This window comes from Scyliorhinus canicula, chromosome 1, assembly GCF_902713615.1.
Source record: "Scyliorhinus canicula chromosome 1, sScyCan1.1, whole genome shotgun sequence".
In the NCBI taxonomy this organism is placed as follows: domain Eukaryota; kingdom Metazoa; phylum Chordata; class Chondrichthyes; order Carcharhiniformes; family Scyliorhinidae; genus Scyliorhinus; species Scyliorhinus canicula.
In genome coordinates, this window is record NC_052146.1 from 169,112,473 (window position 1) to 169,131,542 (window position 19,070).

The 19,070-nt window shown below is 46.8% G+C and overlaps 1 protein-coding gene across 2 annotated transcripts in view; it reads left to right on the top strand.

Moving 5' to 3' along the window:
• pgm3 (phosphoglucomutase 3) overlaps positions 1–19,070 on the top strand; it is a 121,343-nt gene that overhangs the window by 78,109 nt on the left and 24,164 nt on the right. For both annotated transcript variants that reach the window (XM_038802424.1, XM_038802433.1), the window contains exons 6-7: positions 8,176–8,371; positions 14,719–14,876. In XM_038802424.1, coding sequence (XP_038658352.1) covers positions 8,176–8,371; positions 14,719–14,876 — 354 coding nt within the window. The remainder of the gene's footprint in view (positions 1–8,175; positions 8,372–14,718; positions 14,877–19,070) is intronic.

Here is a 19,070-nt window from a genome sequence, read left to right on the forward strand (position 1 = left end):
TGTTCGGGGCGCCCAGCCCTTCTACTAGCTCCCTGCCCACCTTTAGGAATGTCAGGCCGTCTAAGAAGCATCTCATCCCCTCCGGACCCACGGGAGGCTCTGAGCTATAAGGTTTGCAATAAAAGTCCTTGAAAGCTCTGTTCACACCCGCCACATCCCCTACCAAGTTACATAGAACAGTACAGCACAGAACAGGCCTTTCGGCCCTCGATGTTGTGCTGAGATTTGTCCGAAACCATGAGCAAGCTATCTCACTCCCTGTGACTCTGGTGTGCTCCATGTGCCTATCCAATAACCGCTTGAAAGTTCCTAAAGTGTCCGAATCGGGAATCAGGAAGGTCCTCCTCGTTTTTGATCCAGGAGGGAGGTCCTGCTGCTGATTAGAGAAACAGACACAAGGGCAGTGTCCTCCCAGCCTGCGCCAATCCAGATCCTTTATCTAAACCTGTCTCCTATTTTCCAAGGTCTACTTTCCTCTGTTGCTGCCCGTTCATATACCTGTCTAGATGCCTCTTAAATGATGCTATCGTGCCCGCTTCTACCACCTCCGCTGGTAAAGCGTTCCAGGCACCCACCACTCTCTGCATAAAAAACTTTCCACGCACATCTCCCTTAAACTTTCCCCCTCTCACCTTGAAATCGTGACCCCTTGTAACTGACACCCCCACTCTTGGAAAAAGCTTGTTGCTATCCACCCTGTCCATCCCTCTCATAATTTTGTATACCTCAATCAGGTCCCCCCTCAACCTCCGTCTTTCCAACGAAAACAATCCTAATCTCCTCAACCTTTCTTCATAGCTAGCACCCTCCATACCAGGCAACATCCTGGTGAACCACCTCTGCCATTCGAGGGATTGACCTCTCACACATGAAGTACTAGAGACTGGACTCTACATCAGTCAGATGAAGCTTTCCACAGCTATGGAGATGTCATCAAAGTAGTTCAGAGGGACAGGGTCTCAGCTCCTCCATCAGGCTCAGCAATAACTGGAATGGTGACTGAAGGGGACCAGGAGTTGTCCCTCGTGACTCCATAGATCTGGGTGAGGGATAAGAGGAGAAAATGATCTCTACAAATGTACTCTGTGATTCAGCATTGACCAGTGTCTGTACATTGGTCGCCCCGGGGAGGGGAATCTTAAATTTCAGCAGATTGGGTATCAAGAACAAATGCTGAGATTGACAAATTACCGCCTCCATCCACCACTTTACCTATTGCCCTAGCCGCCTCCCTCTTTCTGAGCTGCTGAGTCAGCATCCTGCTGGCTTTCTCTCCATGCTCATATATCGCACCCCTCACCTTTCTGAGCTGCTCTACTGCCTTGCCTGTGGACACCACTCCAAACTCCGTCTGCAGGCTCCTCTGTTCCCTCAAGAGCTCCGCACTCGGGGTCCCCGCATACCTCCTGTCAATCTGCAGGATCTCCGCTAACAGTCGATCCGTTTCTGCCCTGTCCGTCTTGTCCCTGTGAGCCCGGATTGAAATCAGCTCCCCTCTCACTACTGCCTTGAGCGCCTCCCACACCATCGCTGCTGAGACTTCCCCTGTATCCCTGCAGCTAGTTTTGTATACATTTCCTCACCCTCTCGCACACCCCTTCATCCGCCAGCAGTCCCACATCCAGCCTCCACTGTGGGCACTGGAAGCTCTCTTCACTCACCTGTAGCTCGATCCAATGCGGGGCATGGTCGGGAATGGTGATTGCCGAATACTGCGCATCCACCACCCCCGTCAGCAGATCCCTACTCAGTATTAAAAAATTGATCCGGGAGTAGACCCTATGAACGTGTGAGAAGAAGGAAAACTCCTTCCCTGTCTGCCTACCAAACCTCCACGGATCTCCCCCCTCCCCCATCTGCTCCATGAACTCCCCCATCTGCTCCATGAACTCCCTCAGCTCTTTTCCCATTGCTGACAGTCTGCCCGTTTTTGAGCACGACCGGTCCAGGCCTGGATCCGTAACTGTATTGAAGTCCCCTCCCATAACCCGCTTGTGGGAATCCAGGTCGGGTATCTTCCCCAGCACCCTCTTTATAAAATCCGCATCATCCCACTTAGGCACATATATGTTGACCAAGACCACATTCCTCCCTTCCAGCCTACCGCTAACCATAACGTAGCGACCTCTCCCATCCGAAACAATATTCCTCACCTCAAACTGCACCCGCTTGTTCACCAGAATCGCGACTCCCCTGGTCTTAGCGTCTAGCCCTAAGTGGAATACCTGACTAACCCAGCTCTTCCGCAACCTGATCTGATCCGCTACCTTCAGGTGTGTCTCCTGCAACATTATCACGACCGCCTTTAAAGCCCTAAGATGCGCGAACACTTTAGCCCTCTTCACCGGCCCATTTAGCCCTCTGACGTTCCACGGAACCAGCCTAGTTGGGGGCACCGCGGCCCCCCCCCCCCCCCCCCCCCCCCCCCCCCACCTTGCCTGTCAGCCATCCCCTTTCCTGGGCCTGCCCCCCAGCCCCTGCCTCGCGCCTCTGTAGCCTCGCCTCCTGGCAGCGCCCATCCCCGACCTCCTCTTCACTTCTAAAATCAAATCCCTCCCTCGTCAATGGAGGCGGCTTCTTGCAAGGGCACAAGTTTGGGGGCGCTGGTAACTGCGCCGCTGCCATTCCCGCCGACGCGGTACTCCACCAGCCCCGTGGTGGTGGCGGCCTTGAGAGTCTGGGGGCAATGGAGGAGATATGTGGGAGCATCGGTCTGGTCCCCAATCTTCGATAATCACCGGTTTGCCCCGGGGAAGGTGGACGGAGGGGGGGGGGGGGTTCTGAATATGGCGGAAGCGGGGATTGAGAGGATGGGGGATTTGTTTATAGAGGGGAACTTTTTGAACATGAGGGCGCTGGAGAAGAAGTTTACATTGGTGGGAGGAAACAAATTTTGTTATCTGCAGGTGCTGGACTTTCTGTGTGGACAGGTACCAACCTTCCCACTCCTACCGCTGAGGGGGATTCAGGATAGGGTAGTTTCCAGACGATGGATAGGTGAGGGGAGCGTTTCTGACATTTATAAGGAGCTTATGGGATCAGTGGAGACGCAGACCGAGGAGCTGAAGTGAATGTGGGAGGAGGAGCTGGGGGGAGAGATAGAGGAGGGCCTTTGATAGAGGAGGGATGAGGGGGGATCTTATAGAAACATATAAAATTATGAAGGGAATAGATAAGATAGATGCGGGCAGGTTATTTCCACTGGCGTGTGAAAGCAGAACTAGGGGGCATAGCCTCAAAACAAGGGGAAGTAGATTTAGGACTGAGTTTAGGAGGAAGTTCTTCACCCAAAGGGTTGTGAATCTATGGAATTCCTTGCCCAGTGAAGCAGTAGAGGCCCCTTCAATAAATGTTTTTAAAATAAAGATAGATAGTTTTTTGAAGAATAAAGGGATTAAGGATTATGGTGTTCGGGCTGGAAAGTGGAGCTGAGTCCACAAACGATCAGCCATGATCTCATTGAATGGTGGAGCAGGCTCGAGGGGCCAGGTGGCCTACTGCTGCTCCTACTTCTTATTTTTTTATGTTCTTTGGGCGGACGCGTTGAGTAGAGTCAACGTGACCGCAGCTTGTGCCAGACTCAGTCTGATTCAATTCAAGGTCGTTCACTGGGCTCACATGACAGTGGCCCGGATGAGCAGATTCTTTGGGATGGAAGATAGGTGCACAAAATGTGTGCGAGGACCAGCGAACCATGTCCACATGTTCTGGGCATGTCCAAAGCTGAGGGGATTTTGGCAGGGTTTGTTGACATCATGTCCAAGGTATTAAAAACAAGGGTGGCATTGAGTCCAGAGGTGGCGATTTTCGGGGTGTCGCAGGATCCAGGAAACCAGAAGGAGCAAGAGGCAGATGTTCGGACCTTTGCTTCCCTGGTAGCCCGGAGGTGGATATTACTAGCATGGAGGGACCCAAAGCCCCCGAAGTCTGAGACCTGGCTATCGGACAAGGCTAGCTTTCTCTGTCTGGAGAAAATAATGTTTGCCTTGAGAGGGTCACTGTTAGGGTTCACCCGGAGGTGGCAACCATTCATCGACTTCTTTGCGGAGAATTAATCGTCGGCAGGGGGTTAGGTTAGCGTACATTACTGGTGGGACGTGTTGGGGAGGGAGGTGGTATTTGCACTATGTTTATATTTTCATGTACATTGTTTATATTGCTGCTGTTACAACATCAAAACAATACCTCAATAAAATGTTTATTAAAAAAAATAATAGATCATTGGAAATTTAAGGAATCAGATAAAATAATCAAACAAAGATATGCTGAAAAGCAGGGAAAATGGTTGAACAAAGGATGTGAATTAATAGAAAAATGTAAAAACACAGACTAAAGAACAATGCATAAAGACAATAATGAATTGACAGGAAAAGCTGGCAGATGCATCAAAGGGAAACTGGGAAACATTGAAAGGGACCAAGAGTTTGCAAGATTGGCTGAATACATGATAGACTTATTTGAGGATAACAGTGGAGAAGAAAAACCAATAATTCAGAAAGCATGACCAGTCCAAAGATCATAAAAGACAAAGCAAGTATAGCAATAGATAAGATAAAACACAATAAAGTCAAAGGTCCATTTGCAATAGTCACTGAGCAATTAAAAAGTTTAATAGCAAGCTCAGTCTCATCTTTAATGAAGTTTACAACGTGGGAGAAATCCCAGAAGACCTAAGTAAAACGATATTTATTGTATTTGTTTAAAAACTAAGAGCCATTGAATGTGAATTCCATAGCACAATCAGTCTGACGAGAGACGTTACTAAGATTGATCTTTGAGTATTAATGAATAGAGTCAGGAACAAGACAATGCCAGAAATTTCAGCTCTTCAGTGTGGTTTTGTAGAAGATAGAGGAACAAGCAATGGTATCTTTATGGTAAACATATTATCAGAATGAACCATAAGATGTATTTGAATATTTATTGATTATAGTCAGGCAGCGTTTCCCAAACTTTTCCACCACAAAATCCTTTTGACCTTCTAAGAGTACTGATAAAACCCCCAAGAAACATTATTATCTTGAAGCACTAAACTACAAAAAAAAATAATTGCACAATAGGTACATACAAAAACAAACTTTAAAAAGATGTTTGTGTTTTGCACACGCACTCACCTTGCCATTCACGCACAAATCCCCCCCCCTCCCCCCCCCACATGTGCTCACAACCGCCCCATCCCCATGCGCAGCTTGCGTGCACTCATCCCACACTTCGATTGAAGAATATGACTGTCTATGATTCTAGCCACTCTATACATGGGAGAAGACTTAAGGGCCTATGACAACACCATAGCTCATGTTTGAAGTGGAATCCAATGTCCTTTCAATCAATGTAAGCCTATTTGAAGACCTTTATGCAGATTGGACATTGCCTGCTGCTGCTCAATGATTCTTCTCTTGGCCCTGATGTACATAATCTCTATCCAGCTGAGCAGAACTTGGAAATGTGTACTTCTGATATGTATTTCCTAGTGCTAGCTCTGTGCTGGGGAGGGCAAACGTGGCAAAGGATTACAAAATTGATGGTAGGATTCTGAGATATGTAGAGGAATATAGCAACCTTGAAATATATATCTGCAGATTCTGGAAAATAGCAGGAGGCTAGAAACCGTGGTTAAGCAGGCAAAGAAAATAGTTTCCTATAGTGGCCGAGGCCAAGGAAGGTTAAGCCGGAATTGTATAAAAGACCAGATTGACCATAGCTGGCGGTTTTGGTCACAGTATTACAGGAAAGATGTGATCGTATTAAAGAAAGGACAGAGGAGATTTTTACCAGAATAATGCTAGGAACAGAGAATTTTAGCAATGAAAGATTGGATAGGCTGGGGGAAAATTTAATTGATGTCTATTAAAATTGAGGTGCATAGGTGGAGTGGAGAGAGATGAATGACCAGGGCATTGGTTATTCAGGAAGGCCCTGCCTTTACAACCTTGCCCCTCGCCTGGTGTGGTGACCCTTGGGTTAAGTCACCACCAGTCAGTTCTCAAAGGGGAGACCAGCCTATGGTCCTCTGGGACTGGAGATGATTAGTAGAAGGCTACTGTGCTGTGTTCATCATCATTTGCAAATGCTCAGATATTGAAGCATCTGGGTCCATTGCATCAAGGCCAAAACAACATTCAGGCTTTGGCTGATGAGTGGCAGGTAATATTCACATCGCATTGTGGCGTTTTTAAAAGTTCTGCCTCATGTAGTGGGAATTTGAGGAGGAAATATTTTACGCAGAGTGTGGTAATGCTCATGAGGGGGTTATGAGATGTGCAATTATTTTAAATATAAGTTTCAAAAGGCGTTTCATAGAATCCCTACAGTGCAGTTGGAGACCATTCAGCCCATCAAGTCTACACCGACCCTCTGAATGAGCCCCTACCAAGGTTCACTCTCAACCCTATCCCTGTAGCCCCATAACCCCACTTAACCTTTTGGACATTACAGGCAATTTAGTGTGGCCAGTCCACCTAACCTGCATATCTTTGGACTATGCGAGGAAACCGGAGCATCCAGATGAAGCCCATGCAGACACAGGGAGAAAGTGCAAACTCCACACAGGCAGTTACCCAAGACTGGAATTGACCCCGGCTCCCTGGCTCTGTGAGGCAGTAGTACTAACTACTGTGCCACTGCTAGCTTGTGTTTGAAGGGACTTTGTGTTACTGAGACAATTGTAGCTTACTATTATTATTATTATTATTATTATTACTGTGTAACCCATGTTAACCTTGAAATCTGTGTATATCTGTGAAGCTGTGGGAGAGTAAAGGAGTATTGTATCATAATCAACCTTTTCATGTTTAATGGGTTTTTTTTCCTTGTTAAAACTACAGTAAACGTTTACGTCTTTTGAGCCATTCTGGGATCTGTCTGACCAGTTACAGCACCAACTGGGATTGTAATCCGGTATTCTAACCATGCCCCGTTCCACTAAACCTTTGTCCCTAATGGACTTTGCTCTTCCTCTTACTACCTGTTCGTTATTCACGTACCTGTGGAAGATTTCTAGATTCCCTTTTTGTTAATTGCCATTCTGTTCCTGTATTCTTTCACTTTGTCAGTTATTTCTGTCCCTTCACTTACCGTCTCAATCTTTTTATCAACGTGAATTTTGCTTGAAGAATTCACCTTTCATGCTTAATTATATTCTCTATCTCTATCTATCATCAAGGAACCCAAGCTTTGATTCCCTTTACCTTTCACCCTTGTTGGAGTGTATCTCCTTTCCAGGGAATGCTCTGGGGACCCAGAGGGCAGCACGGTAACATAGTGGTTAGCACAGTTGTTTCACAGCTCCAGGGTCCGAGGTTCGATTCTCGGCTAGGTCGCTGTCTGTGCGGAGTCTGCACGTTCTCCCCGTGACTGCGTGGGTTTCCTCCGGGTGCTCCGATTTCCTCCCACAAGTCCAAAATTGTGCGGGTTACGTGGATTGGCCATGATATATTGCCCTTGGTGTCCAAAAACTGTTAAGTGGGGGCTGCTGGGTTACGGGGATAGGGTAGATGCGTAGACCTTAGTAGGGTGTTCTTTGTAAGGGCCGGTGCAGACTCGAAGGGCCGAATGGCCTCCTTCTGCACTTTAAATTCTATGACCCGGGTTCATATCCCACCATGGCAGATGTTGAATCTGGAATTAAAAGTGTAATGATCGTGAAACTATTGTTGATTGATGTAAAACCCCATCTGGTTCACTAATGTTCTTTAGGGAAGGAAATTAGCCATCCATGCCTGGTCTGGCCTACATATGACACCCGATCCACAGCAATGTGGTGACTCTTAAATGGCCTAGCAAGTCACTCAAGTTCAAGGGCAATTCGGGATGGGTAACAAATGGTGGCCTTGCCTGCGATGCCCACATTCATGAACGAAGGAGAAAAAAATGAATGTTGAACATGGGGGATGGCTTTGGGTGTTGGCAAAAGTTAGAATAAAGGCTCTTGGTGTTCAGTTGTACATCAATTGCTTTTTGAGCATGATGTGATTTTCTTATCATCCTATCTGCAAACCTATTCATTGGTCTGATATTTTAGCAACTTAAAATAATGTTAAGGTGTGATTAGTTTGCTGCACATATTCCAGTGAGGATGATGGATATTGGCCAAGACCATGTTGTTAGTTAAATCTGTTTGTGTGTAATCTACTTCAAACACATTCTACTGACATGATTCAATATTCTCTCTCCAAGACAATTTACCATCCAGAGGAATTGCGACAACTAAATGTGGATGGAGCAAATGGTATTGGTGCACTGAAGCTTCAGGAATTGAAGCCTTACCTTGAGAAGAAGCTGCTATTGAAGATACATAATGATGGTGCAAGTGGCAAACTCAACTACCTCTGTGGAGCAGATTTTGTTAAAGTTCAACAGAAGCCACCACAAGGCAAGTAATGGCATGAAAAGCTTTTAGTAAATTTGATGAATCATTACAATTTTACAGCGGGGGAAGTCATCCAATCCCACATGCTTGTGTCTGTTTTCTAATCGTAGCAATATTCATTTGTTTATTGCAATTACCTTCAAATTCATAGATATTTACAGTGTAGAAGGAGGCCATTTGGCCCATCTGCCCACACAGGTCAGCAAAGATCTGACTACATTAATCCCATTTTCCAGCACCTGGCCCATAGCTCTAGAGGTTATGAAAGCGCAAGTGAATATCTAAATGCTTTTTAAATGTTGAGGGTTTCTGACTCGACTAACCTTTCAGGCAGTGTTTCAGATTCTCGCTGAATGAAAACATTTCTCCTCAAAATCCCTCTTCGCCTTCTGTCGCTTCGATTAAACCTATGCCCCATGGTTGTTAGCCCCCTTATTAATGTAAAAAAAGTACCACCCTGTCCCCCTTATCTATGCCCCATATCATTTTATACACCTTTATCAGGTCCCCTCTCAAACTTTGCTGCTCCAAGGAAGACAGCCCAGCCTATCCAATCTTTCTTTATAACTCAGTCCCTCCAGCCCATGCAGCAATCTGGTAAATCTCTGCACCCTCTCCAATGCCGATGCATCCTTCCTATAATGTGGTGACCAGAACTGCATGCAGTACTCCAGTTGTGGCCTAACCAGTATTTTATGCAATACTAGCATGACCTCCCTGCTCAAGTTTTCTATGCGTCATCTGATAAAGGCAATTATGTATTCTTAAGACCTTAAGACAAAGGAGAATAATTAGGTCACTCGGCCCATCGAGTCTGCTTCCCCATTTGATCATGGCTGATATTTTCCTCATCCCAATTCTCCTGCCTTCTCCCCATAACCCCTGATCCCCTTATTAATCAAGAACCTATCTATCTCTGTTTTAAAGACACTCTGTGATTTGGCCTCCGCAACCTTCTGCGGCAAAGAGTTCCACAGATTCACCACCTTCTGGCTGAAGAAATTCCTCCTCATCTCTATTTTAAAGGATCGTCCCTTTAGTCTGAGATGGTGGCCTCTGGTTCTAGTTTTTCCTACAAGTGGAAACATCCTCTCCACGTCCACTCTATCCAGACCTTGCAGTATCTTGTACGTTTCAATAAGATCCCCCCTAAACTCCAATGAGTATAGACCCAGAGTCCTCAACCGTTCTTTATGCGATAAGCTCTTCATTCCAGGGATCATTCATGTGAACCTGCCCTGGACCCTTTCCAAGGCCAGCACATCCTTCCTTAGATACGGGACCCAAAACTACTCGCATTACTCCACATGGGGTCTGACCAGAACCTGGTATAGCCTCAGAAGTACATCCCTGGTCTTGTGTTCTAGCCCTCTCGACATGAATGCTAACATTGCATTTGCCTTCCTAACTGCCGACTGAACCTGCACGTTAACCTGCACGAGAATCGTGAACAAGGACTCCCAAGTCTCTTTGTGCTTCTGATTTCCTAAGCATCGCCCCATTTAGAAAATAGCTTATGCCTCCATTTCTCCTTCCAAATTGCATAACCTCACACTTTTCCACTTTTCAGCACCGACCCTGAGGCACACCACTAGTCACTGCCTACTATCCTGAAAAATAACCATTTTCCCCACTCTGCCTTCTGCCAGTCAGCTAATCCTCCATCCATGCCAGGATCTTACCCTTAACACCATGGGCTCTTAACTTATTTAACAGTCTCCTATATGGCACCTTGTCAAAAGTCTTCTGGAAATCTAAATAAATCACACCCACTGGTTCTCCTTTGTCTTATTTATCTTCTGCCCAGCCACCTTAGTGGATCTGTGGATTTGTACTCCAAGGATGGTGCAATCCTTTGCCTTGTTAGCCCTCTCCAGGTGCATTACATCACACCTTTCTAGGTTGAATTTCATTTGCCACTGCTCTGCCTACCTGACCAGTCCATTGATATCCTCCTGCAGTCTATGGTTATCCTCCTCGCTATTTGCCACCCTACCCATTTTGGGGGGGTGTGGGGTAGTGTCCATTTGTGTGGGGGGTGACATTGCCCATGGGTGGGGTGTGTGGGGGATCCCTTTCAAATTGGTGACCGATCTCAGAGTTCCGCTCCCCAGTGGGCTATACCGGTGAGAAACACCCCAGGGCACAAAAAAGTGACTAAGTGTCATTGAATAGCGGTGGGGAACTCGCTGGCAGAGCCGGCGGGAAACTCCCTGAAAAATCTACCACAAATAAACTTTGAAGTTATTTGGTAGAATTGCGCCCAACGTTTTGAGTCTGGGTGATTTTTCATCAGAACTGGAGAGAACTTGAAATAGGATCAGATTTATACTGTCATGGGAGGGTGGAGGGGTGGGGCTGGATAGAGGGCCAACAATAGGTGGAGGCTAGGGAGCGATTAACAAATATGTCATGGGCAAAAAGACAAAGTGAATGTAAATGGTGATGAGTAAGGTTGGGAAGGGTGTTGATAGTGACCAGAATGCGTTAATGGAAGAACAAAGATGGGCAGCGTGTCAAAGGTCAACTGACAACAGGAAACAGATGGCTCAAGTGGGGTAGGGGAGGGGGACAATGGTGAGGGAAAAATAGATCGATGGAAGAAATGAAAATAAATTGATAGAAATACAAATGGGGTGAAGGTGGAAGAGAGAGTTTACAGTCTGAAGTTGTTGAACTCATTAAGTCCGGAAGGCTGTAACATGCCTAATCGGAATGTGGGGCGCTGTTCCTCCAGTTTGTGTTGGAATCTTGGAATGCAGCATCTCAACAATCCCACTATGAAACATCATGGCCGGGTTCTCTAAACGCGGTTAAATGTTAATGCCGGCGTAAACACCGGACTGTTTCACACCGGTGTCAATGGGCCTCTTGGCCCAGCGATTTTGTAGCCCACAGGGGGCCAGCACGGTGCGGAGTGCTCCGCGCTGCTCCAGCTGCCGTAGGCGGCCCTGCACTGCTCGCCGTGGGTCCGGACATGCGCGAGGCGGCCGCTTGTCACCGGTGCTGCACAACATGGCAGAGCCACACAGCGGGCCTGCGTGGAACAAGGTAGGCCCCCCTCCCAGATCGCGCGCGCCCGCTGATCGGTGGCCCCCGATCGCAGGACTGTCCAACATGGAGGACCCCCTCGGAGACTGATCCTCTCTGCCCCCCCCCCCCCCCCAACATCCCCCCCCCCCAGCAGGATGGCCACCGCAGCCGCGACGCTGAGCTCCCGCCGGGTGGAACCATACGTGAACCACGCCGGCGGGAACTCGGCCGGTCAACCGCAGAGAATCGCTGCGGGGGCCTCAAGTCTGTCCGGGCCGATGAAGGATGAGGGGGGAGGGGGTATCCTCAATCACAGCAAGGACAAACTAGCCCTACTAACCCCAACCTTCTACCCCTCTTCCTGCTCCAGCTCCATTCATCTTACACTAGACAAAGAACACCACCCTTCCTCAACCATGAGGATTATAAAACAGTATAAATCATAATTACGGGGGTGGGGGAGAGTTGTTCAGGAGTTTCACCCATGATGGGAACTTTTTCCCGAGCCCAAACCGTTCTAGGACCTCAGTGAAGTACTTCCACTTGACTATGTTGAAGACTGTTTCTGCATCCAGGGAGACGATCACCTCTGGTGTTTTCTCCCCGGATGGGGTCATTATCCTCTGCGACCACCTCTGGTATGCAGTTCTCCAGCCTCTTCGCCAGGACTTTTGTGAGTATTTTTGCGTCTAGATTGAGCAGCGAAATAGGTCTGTATGATCCGCACTTTGAATCTTTGTCCTTTTTGGGTATCAGCGATATGATGCCCTGTGTTAACATTGGAGGCAGGGTGACCCTCACTAGCGTGTCAGCGAACATCTCCACCAAATGCTGGGCCAGTGCTGTTGCAAAGGTTTTGTAGAAGTCCGCCTTCCCCGCCTGCATGGAGTTGATGCTCTGCATAACCTCTCCCAGTCCAGCTCCCCTACAACTGGCATGTCCAGTCCATCAAGGAACTGTTACATCCCCGAGTCCCCGTTGACCTTTGTTGGTTCGGCTACCAGTCTGCCTCTGTTGTCCTTTTCCTGGGCTATTTCGATCCTGACTGTCTGCTTTCTCAGCTGGTGAGCCAGCAGGCAGTTAGCCTTGTCCCCGTGTTCATAAAACGTCCCCCATGTCTGGTGGCGTGGTGCACTGCTTTCCTGGTGGATAGCAGGTTAAAGTCCATTTGATGCTCTATCCTCTCCAGAAGCTCTATGGTTGGGGTCTCTTGGTACCGCCTGTCGGCCTCCAGGATGGAGTTGATCAGTTGTTGCCTAGCTGCCCGTCCCTACCTCAGAGAGCCCATACAGGTGATAATTTCTTCCTTAATCACAGCCTTCCATGCCTCCCAGAACTTGGAAGGTAAGACTGCCTCTTTCTGATTGTTCATAATGTACTCGCCTATGGCCTGTGGTATTTTCTGGCAGAAGGCCTTGTTGGCCAAGAGGGTTGTGTCCAACCTCCATGTGGAGCATTGGGCATGGCCCGACTCCAAGCTCACATCCATTTAATGTGGAGTATGCTCAGAGATTACGATCGCGGAATAGTCTGCTCTTGCTATTTCTGGAAGCACCAATTTCTCCACTACAAAGAAATCAATGGCAGGTGTAGACCATGTGTACTGGCAAAAAAAATGAGAATTCCTTCTCACCCGGTGCATGACCCGTCATTGGTCCACTACTCCATCTGCTCCATAAAGGTTCCTAGTTCTCTCGCCATGCCTGCCGTTTTCCCCATTCTGGGGGTTGATCTGTCCATCAGTGGGTTCTGTACACAGTTAAAATGCACTACCCCATGATCAGTTGATGTATATTTATGTTGAGGATTTCCGCCATAGTCTTTATAAATTCTGTGTCTCCCAGTTGGGCGCGTACACGTTACCAGGACAGCTGGTGCCCCATCCATGACACCGTTGACCATGACATACCGTCTCCCTGGCTCTGTAACCGTCCAGGGGTCAGCCAACAAAGTCGGCAACTATGTGTCCAACCTCCGTGTGGCGCATTGGGCATGGCCCGACTCCAAGCTCACATCCATTTAATGTGGAGTATGCTCAGAGATTACAATCGCGGAATAGTCTGCTCTTACTATTTCTGGAAGCACCAATTTCTCCACTACAAAGAAATCAATGGCGGGTGTAGACCATGTGTACTGCCAAAAAAAATGAGAATTCCTTCTCTCCGGGTTTGACTAGTTTGGCTAGCTGAGTTTTTGTGGGCGAGTCGAATTCAGAGGTTTCCCGTTGTTTAGGGACAGTCCATAGTGGCTGTTTACGGTGCCATGTTGTTCCACATTTCCAGGATTAACTTGCTGAAGCCAGCCTAGAGCCCCCCCCATTTGTCATTTTGTTCCCCCCCCGTGGTTTTCATTCCCCCCATATCTACACTCTTCTATCTACCCCTGCCAGACGCTCTCCCCAGTGGGAGATGCGCTACGGTCCCCTTCTCTCATGCCTCCTGGCACTAGCTTTACTGCTTTTGTGGTGGCCCCCTCCCAGGGTCGATCCAACCCCCTCGAAAGCCCTGTCTTCTAACTCCTCCTCACCCTCTCCTGCGCTCTGCTACCCTCGCCCTCCCTCCTATGAGCTGGCTCCCCTGTTCATAGCATGACGTTGAGTGCCGTTTGCATGGTGACCACCTTGACTGCCTCTTTATCTTGACTTGATATAGTCCTTCGTCACTTTTAGTTCCCTGGTTAGGAGCATCGCCCATCCATCGCCTAGCAGGTGGGGTGCTCGCTTTCCGGGTCTCCCCCTTTCAGGGGTGGCTTCTTGTGGGTCTGTTGACCTGTTTGCTCGCCGCTCCTGTCCTTTGCTGCAATTCCTGGTGCCTTTGCCACCTCTTGAGCTGCTGCTTATTTTGCCTATTATGTTGCCTTATGGAGGAAAACCACCTGATGTGCGACTCCCCATCACCGGAAGTCCACCACATTTAATTTCTGGGAAAAAGAAAGTGCTTTCAAGACTAAGCATCAATCTAAAAAAAATGTTAATTATAATCTTGATAGCAATATCCCAGAGAGCCATTCTGGTGCTGAAGTTCTGAAGAAAGGTTCTTGACCTGAAATGTTAACTCTGTTTCTTACTGCGCAGATTCTGCCAGACCTGCTGAGTATTTGCAGCATTTTCTGTTTATATTTCAGGTTTCCAGTATCTCAAGTATTTAGCTTTCAGAATAGATTGCAGTTTGACTAGCTGTGTTTTATGAACAAGGAGATGTGTTGATATTGTAACCGTTGTGGGCTGCATTGCAATTGAAAAGGATAGTTTCTGGTTATTTTCTTTTCTCCCCTAATAATCAGGAAAATGTTAATAGCCACTTTGTTAATTGCTACAGGATTAGACATGAAGGTAAATGAACGAAGCTGCTCGTTTGATGGTGATGCAGACAGAATTATATACTATTACATTAATGAATCCGGATGTTTCCGTCTTCTCGATGGAGATAAGATTGCAACTTTAATTACTATATTCCTCAAGGAGCTTCTTGCCAAGGTAATACATTCTTATAAGTCATCTTTACCATGTTGATATTCATCATAAATATCGCTGGCATTTATCAGCATCTGTGGCGAATGCAGACATTTTCACGTTTCATTGTGGGCCCTTCATCAGAATTGTCTGGTCCACACCTAAAACATTAATTCATCTGTTCTTCTCATAGATGCTGCCTGACCAACTGTTTTTAAAAAAAAAAAAGTATTTTTATCCTTCTCCTTTTTCACATTTTCTCCCCCGCAACGTTCACACACATCTTCTACTCCTTCAAAGAATCGGCTCATCCTCGCCCTTGTGAGGTGTGCTCTGTATGCCACCTTCAGCTGTATCAGCCCCAACATCGCGCACGAGGTGGAGGCATTCACTCTTTGGAGCACCTCACACCAGAACCCCTCCTCCATATCCTCTCCCAACTCTTCCTCTCACTTTGCTTTGATCCCTTCCAGTGGTGCCTTCTCCTCTTCCAAAAAAGCTCCGTAAACCGTCGACACTGCCCCCTTCTCCAGTCCCCCTGTCGTCAGCACCTCACCCGGAATGTGGAAGCCGGTTCCTCCAGGAAGCTCTGGATCTCCTTTCTGGCAAAGTCTTGAACCTGCATATATCTAAACACTTCCCCCTGCTCCAGCCCATACTTCGCTTCCAGCTCCCTCAATCCTGCAAACCGGCCCCTAAGAAACAAATCTTTTAGTGTCTTAATCCCTATTTCCAAAAATTTCCATCCCACTTCCCTGGCTCAAATCTGTGGTTCCCCTGAATCGGAATTTCCCTTGACCCTGCCCCCAACCCGAAGTGTTGGCAAAACTGCCTCCAAATTCTCAATGAAGCTATTATTACTCCCTGAGTATTTCCCCGGGGCCATCGGGAGCGGCGCAGTCGCTAGTGCTTACAATCCCGACCCCCTGCACAAACATTCCTCCATTCTGACCCACTGGGAATCAAACCCCCCTCCGCACCTTCTCCACATTGACTGACCAACTGTTTAAAGCATTTTCTACCTTTGCTTCAGTGTTCCTACGTTGTGGAGTGTTTTTTTTTGCATTTTTGTTATTTTCCAAAGTTTGATTTATTTTAGTTCTTTACATTTTAAATACAATGTACTTGTAAATCAGAAAACTAAGTATTACATTTATGTGATCAATCATTTATCATTCTAAGGCTCGTTTAGCTCTATGTTTTAACCCCCTTTTTTGTTTCTGGACTGTCCCCTAATCATTGTTCCAGACACCCATGTTTACAGCAGAGAAGCAGACCATTAGGCCCATCGTGTCTGTGTGGGCTCTCTGCAAAAGCAACTCATTTAGTCTTTTTTCTGTAGCTCTGAAAATTTTCTCTCCAGCCACACATTAATCTGTTGAACAGATGAAAGTTGAGCATTGGTCTGTTTCTCTTCCTTGTGAAGCCATCATGGTCCCAGATGACCATGGGCTGCTTTTCCCTTCGATGAGGAGAGCTGACTAGTGGTGATTTAACCTGAGGATCACCATATCTAATAATAATCTTTATTATTGTCATATGTAGGCTTACATTAACACTGCAATGAATTTACTTTGAAAAGCCCCTTGTCGCCACATTCCGGCACCTGTTCGGGTACACAGGGAGAATTCAGAATGTCCAAATTACCTAACAGCACGTTTTTCGGGACTTGCGGGAGGAAACAAGAGCACCCAAAGGAAACCCACGCAGACACAGGGAGAACTTGCGAACTCCACACAGACAGTGACCCAAGCCGGGAATCGAACCAGGGACCGTGGAGCTGTGAAGCAACAGTGCTACTCATTGTGCTATCGCTGCCCTCACTCGGGCGAAGGGCAAGGTTGAAAAGGCGGGACCTTCATGAATAACTTCAGCTGGTACGGGAATTGACCCTACACTGTTAGCCTCTCTCTGCATCACAAACCAGCTCCTAATCCTGTAATCACTGACACGTGGCATTGGGAGTAATCCAGAGATTACAACCTTTGAGGTCCTGCATTTCAATCTGCTACCAAGCTTCCTAATTTCTTGCTGAAGAACCTCATCCCTCTTTCTGCCTATGCCATTGGTACCAATGTGAACACGACTCCTGTCTGTAAACCATAACTTCCTTGCCTTATTACTCTGCCTCCATTTATAAGATGTGTTTTCCTTTTTTCACCACTTTTTTGACCAGCACTGCAACCTTCAATAATTTATGCACTTATACCTCCAGGTCTCTGTTTCTGTACCCACTTTATTTCACAGTGCCACTCCTTGTTCTTCTGACCAAAATCAATTGCTTCATTCTTTTCTACATTAAAATTAATCTTGCACTTGCCCCCGTACCCCCATTGCAACAACCTGCAGGACTACAGGTGAAAAGGCAGGAAAGTGGGACTAGATGAGTTGCTTTTGCAGAAATCCAGCATGAACACGGCATGTAGAATGTAGGCTGATGTTCTCGAGAACACAGGTCCCAATCCATAATGGCGGCTGGTGGAATTTAAATTTAGTTAAAAATCTCAAATTAAAAGGTAGTCTCAGTAATAATGGCCATGAAACTAACATCAAATTATTGTGAAAATCCACCTGGTTCACTAATGTCCTTTTAAGAAATCTGTCATCCTTGAAAATGAAATGAAAATGAAAATCGCTTATTGTCACAAGTAGGCTTCAATGAAGTTACTGAAAAGCCCCTAGTCGCCACATTCCGGCGCCTGCTCAGGAGGTCAGTACAGGAATTGAACTGTGCTGCTAGCCTGTCTTGGTCTGCTTTAAAAGCCAGCTATTTAGCCCAGTGTGCTAAACCAGCCCCTCTTAAAATCTGCCCGATGGGAATAAGCTTTATGTGCAAGGAAATCTGGTTCATGGGGATCCTGATGCTATAATCCCTACTCTCTCCCAAAATGGGAGGAGTTACCCAAAGGGTGACTGCAAGTTCAGCAGGCAATTGGGAAGGCAAATGGAATGCTGGCTTTATTTCAAAGGGAATGGAGTATTAAAAGTCGGGAAGTCCTGCTAAAACTATACAAGGTACTAGTTAGACCACACCTGGAACACTGAAGAGTTTTGGTTCCTTGGAATATATACTGGTATTGGAGGCAACCAAAGAAGATTCACTAGGTTAATCCTAGGTATGGAGGGATTTTCTTATGTGGAGAGGATGAGTAAATTGAGTCTGTACTCATTGGAGTTTAGAAGAATGAGAGGTGACCTTATTGAGACACAAATGATTCTCGGAGGCTTAAGCTGGTAGATGCTGAGAGAATGTTTCCTCTTGTGGCAGAGTCCAGGACCAGAGGGCATAATCAAAGAGTAAAGACTCAGATGAGTGGGTTTTTTCCGGGGGTGGGGGGTCGGGGAAGACGGGTGTGAGAAGTGTGGGAGGGGACCGGCGAATCATGCTGATACATGATAGATTTTTATTCAGTAAGGGAATTGGGTTATGGGGGTAAAGCGAGAAAGTGGAGTTGAGGGTTATCATTATCCGATCAGTCATGATCTAATTGAATGGTGGAGCAGACTCGATGGGTCAAATGACCTTCTTCTGCTCCTACATCTTATGGCCTAGTCTCAGTGTCTCTTGTTAGAGAAGCTGTAATTTCCATTTCATATGGTCTAATTTCTGTGGCATAAAACCTATTCATTGCATTCACTTGAGCCATTTGCCCTCTTAGGTTTGCCTGATTCCATTATGTGATCCAGATAACATTCCTGCTGAGATCCATAAAGCTGGTGGTCTGAATGCTCGCTCAAAATGTCGGACCTTTTTACAAAAATCTGGAAGAAAAGGTACACCCTCCCAACTTCCGCAATATCATCAATGTCTCACTTTTCGAAGAGTGTGATAAATCTATTTATGGGATTGATAAGTTCCCTTCTGATCACTTTGTGGAAGATTCTCAAACAAATATTTCTGAACTGCCTCCTGTATGTCAGCGAAGTGGTCTTTCCAGAAGACCCAATGTGGATTCTGGCCATCCAGGAGAACCAGCTCTTTGTTCCTTGATCTTACTTTTTTGTCACTTGACAAATCCAAGAAAAGGGCCTGAAATGGTGCAAGTAGCTTTACGTGGCCTTCCTCTGTCTCTTTATACAAAGCAGTTTTGGAAAGTCTTCTAGAGATTTGAATATCCAGCAAAATTTGTTACTATCCTATGACTCCGGTATTTTGGTCCTTTGCAATGGATTGATGTCTGAGCCTTCTCTGATCCGAACAGGCGGCAAGCAAGGCTG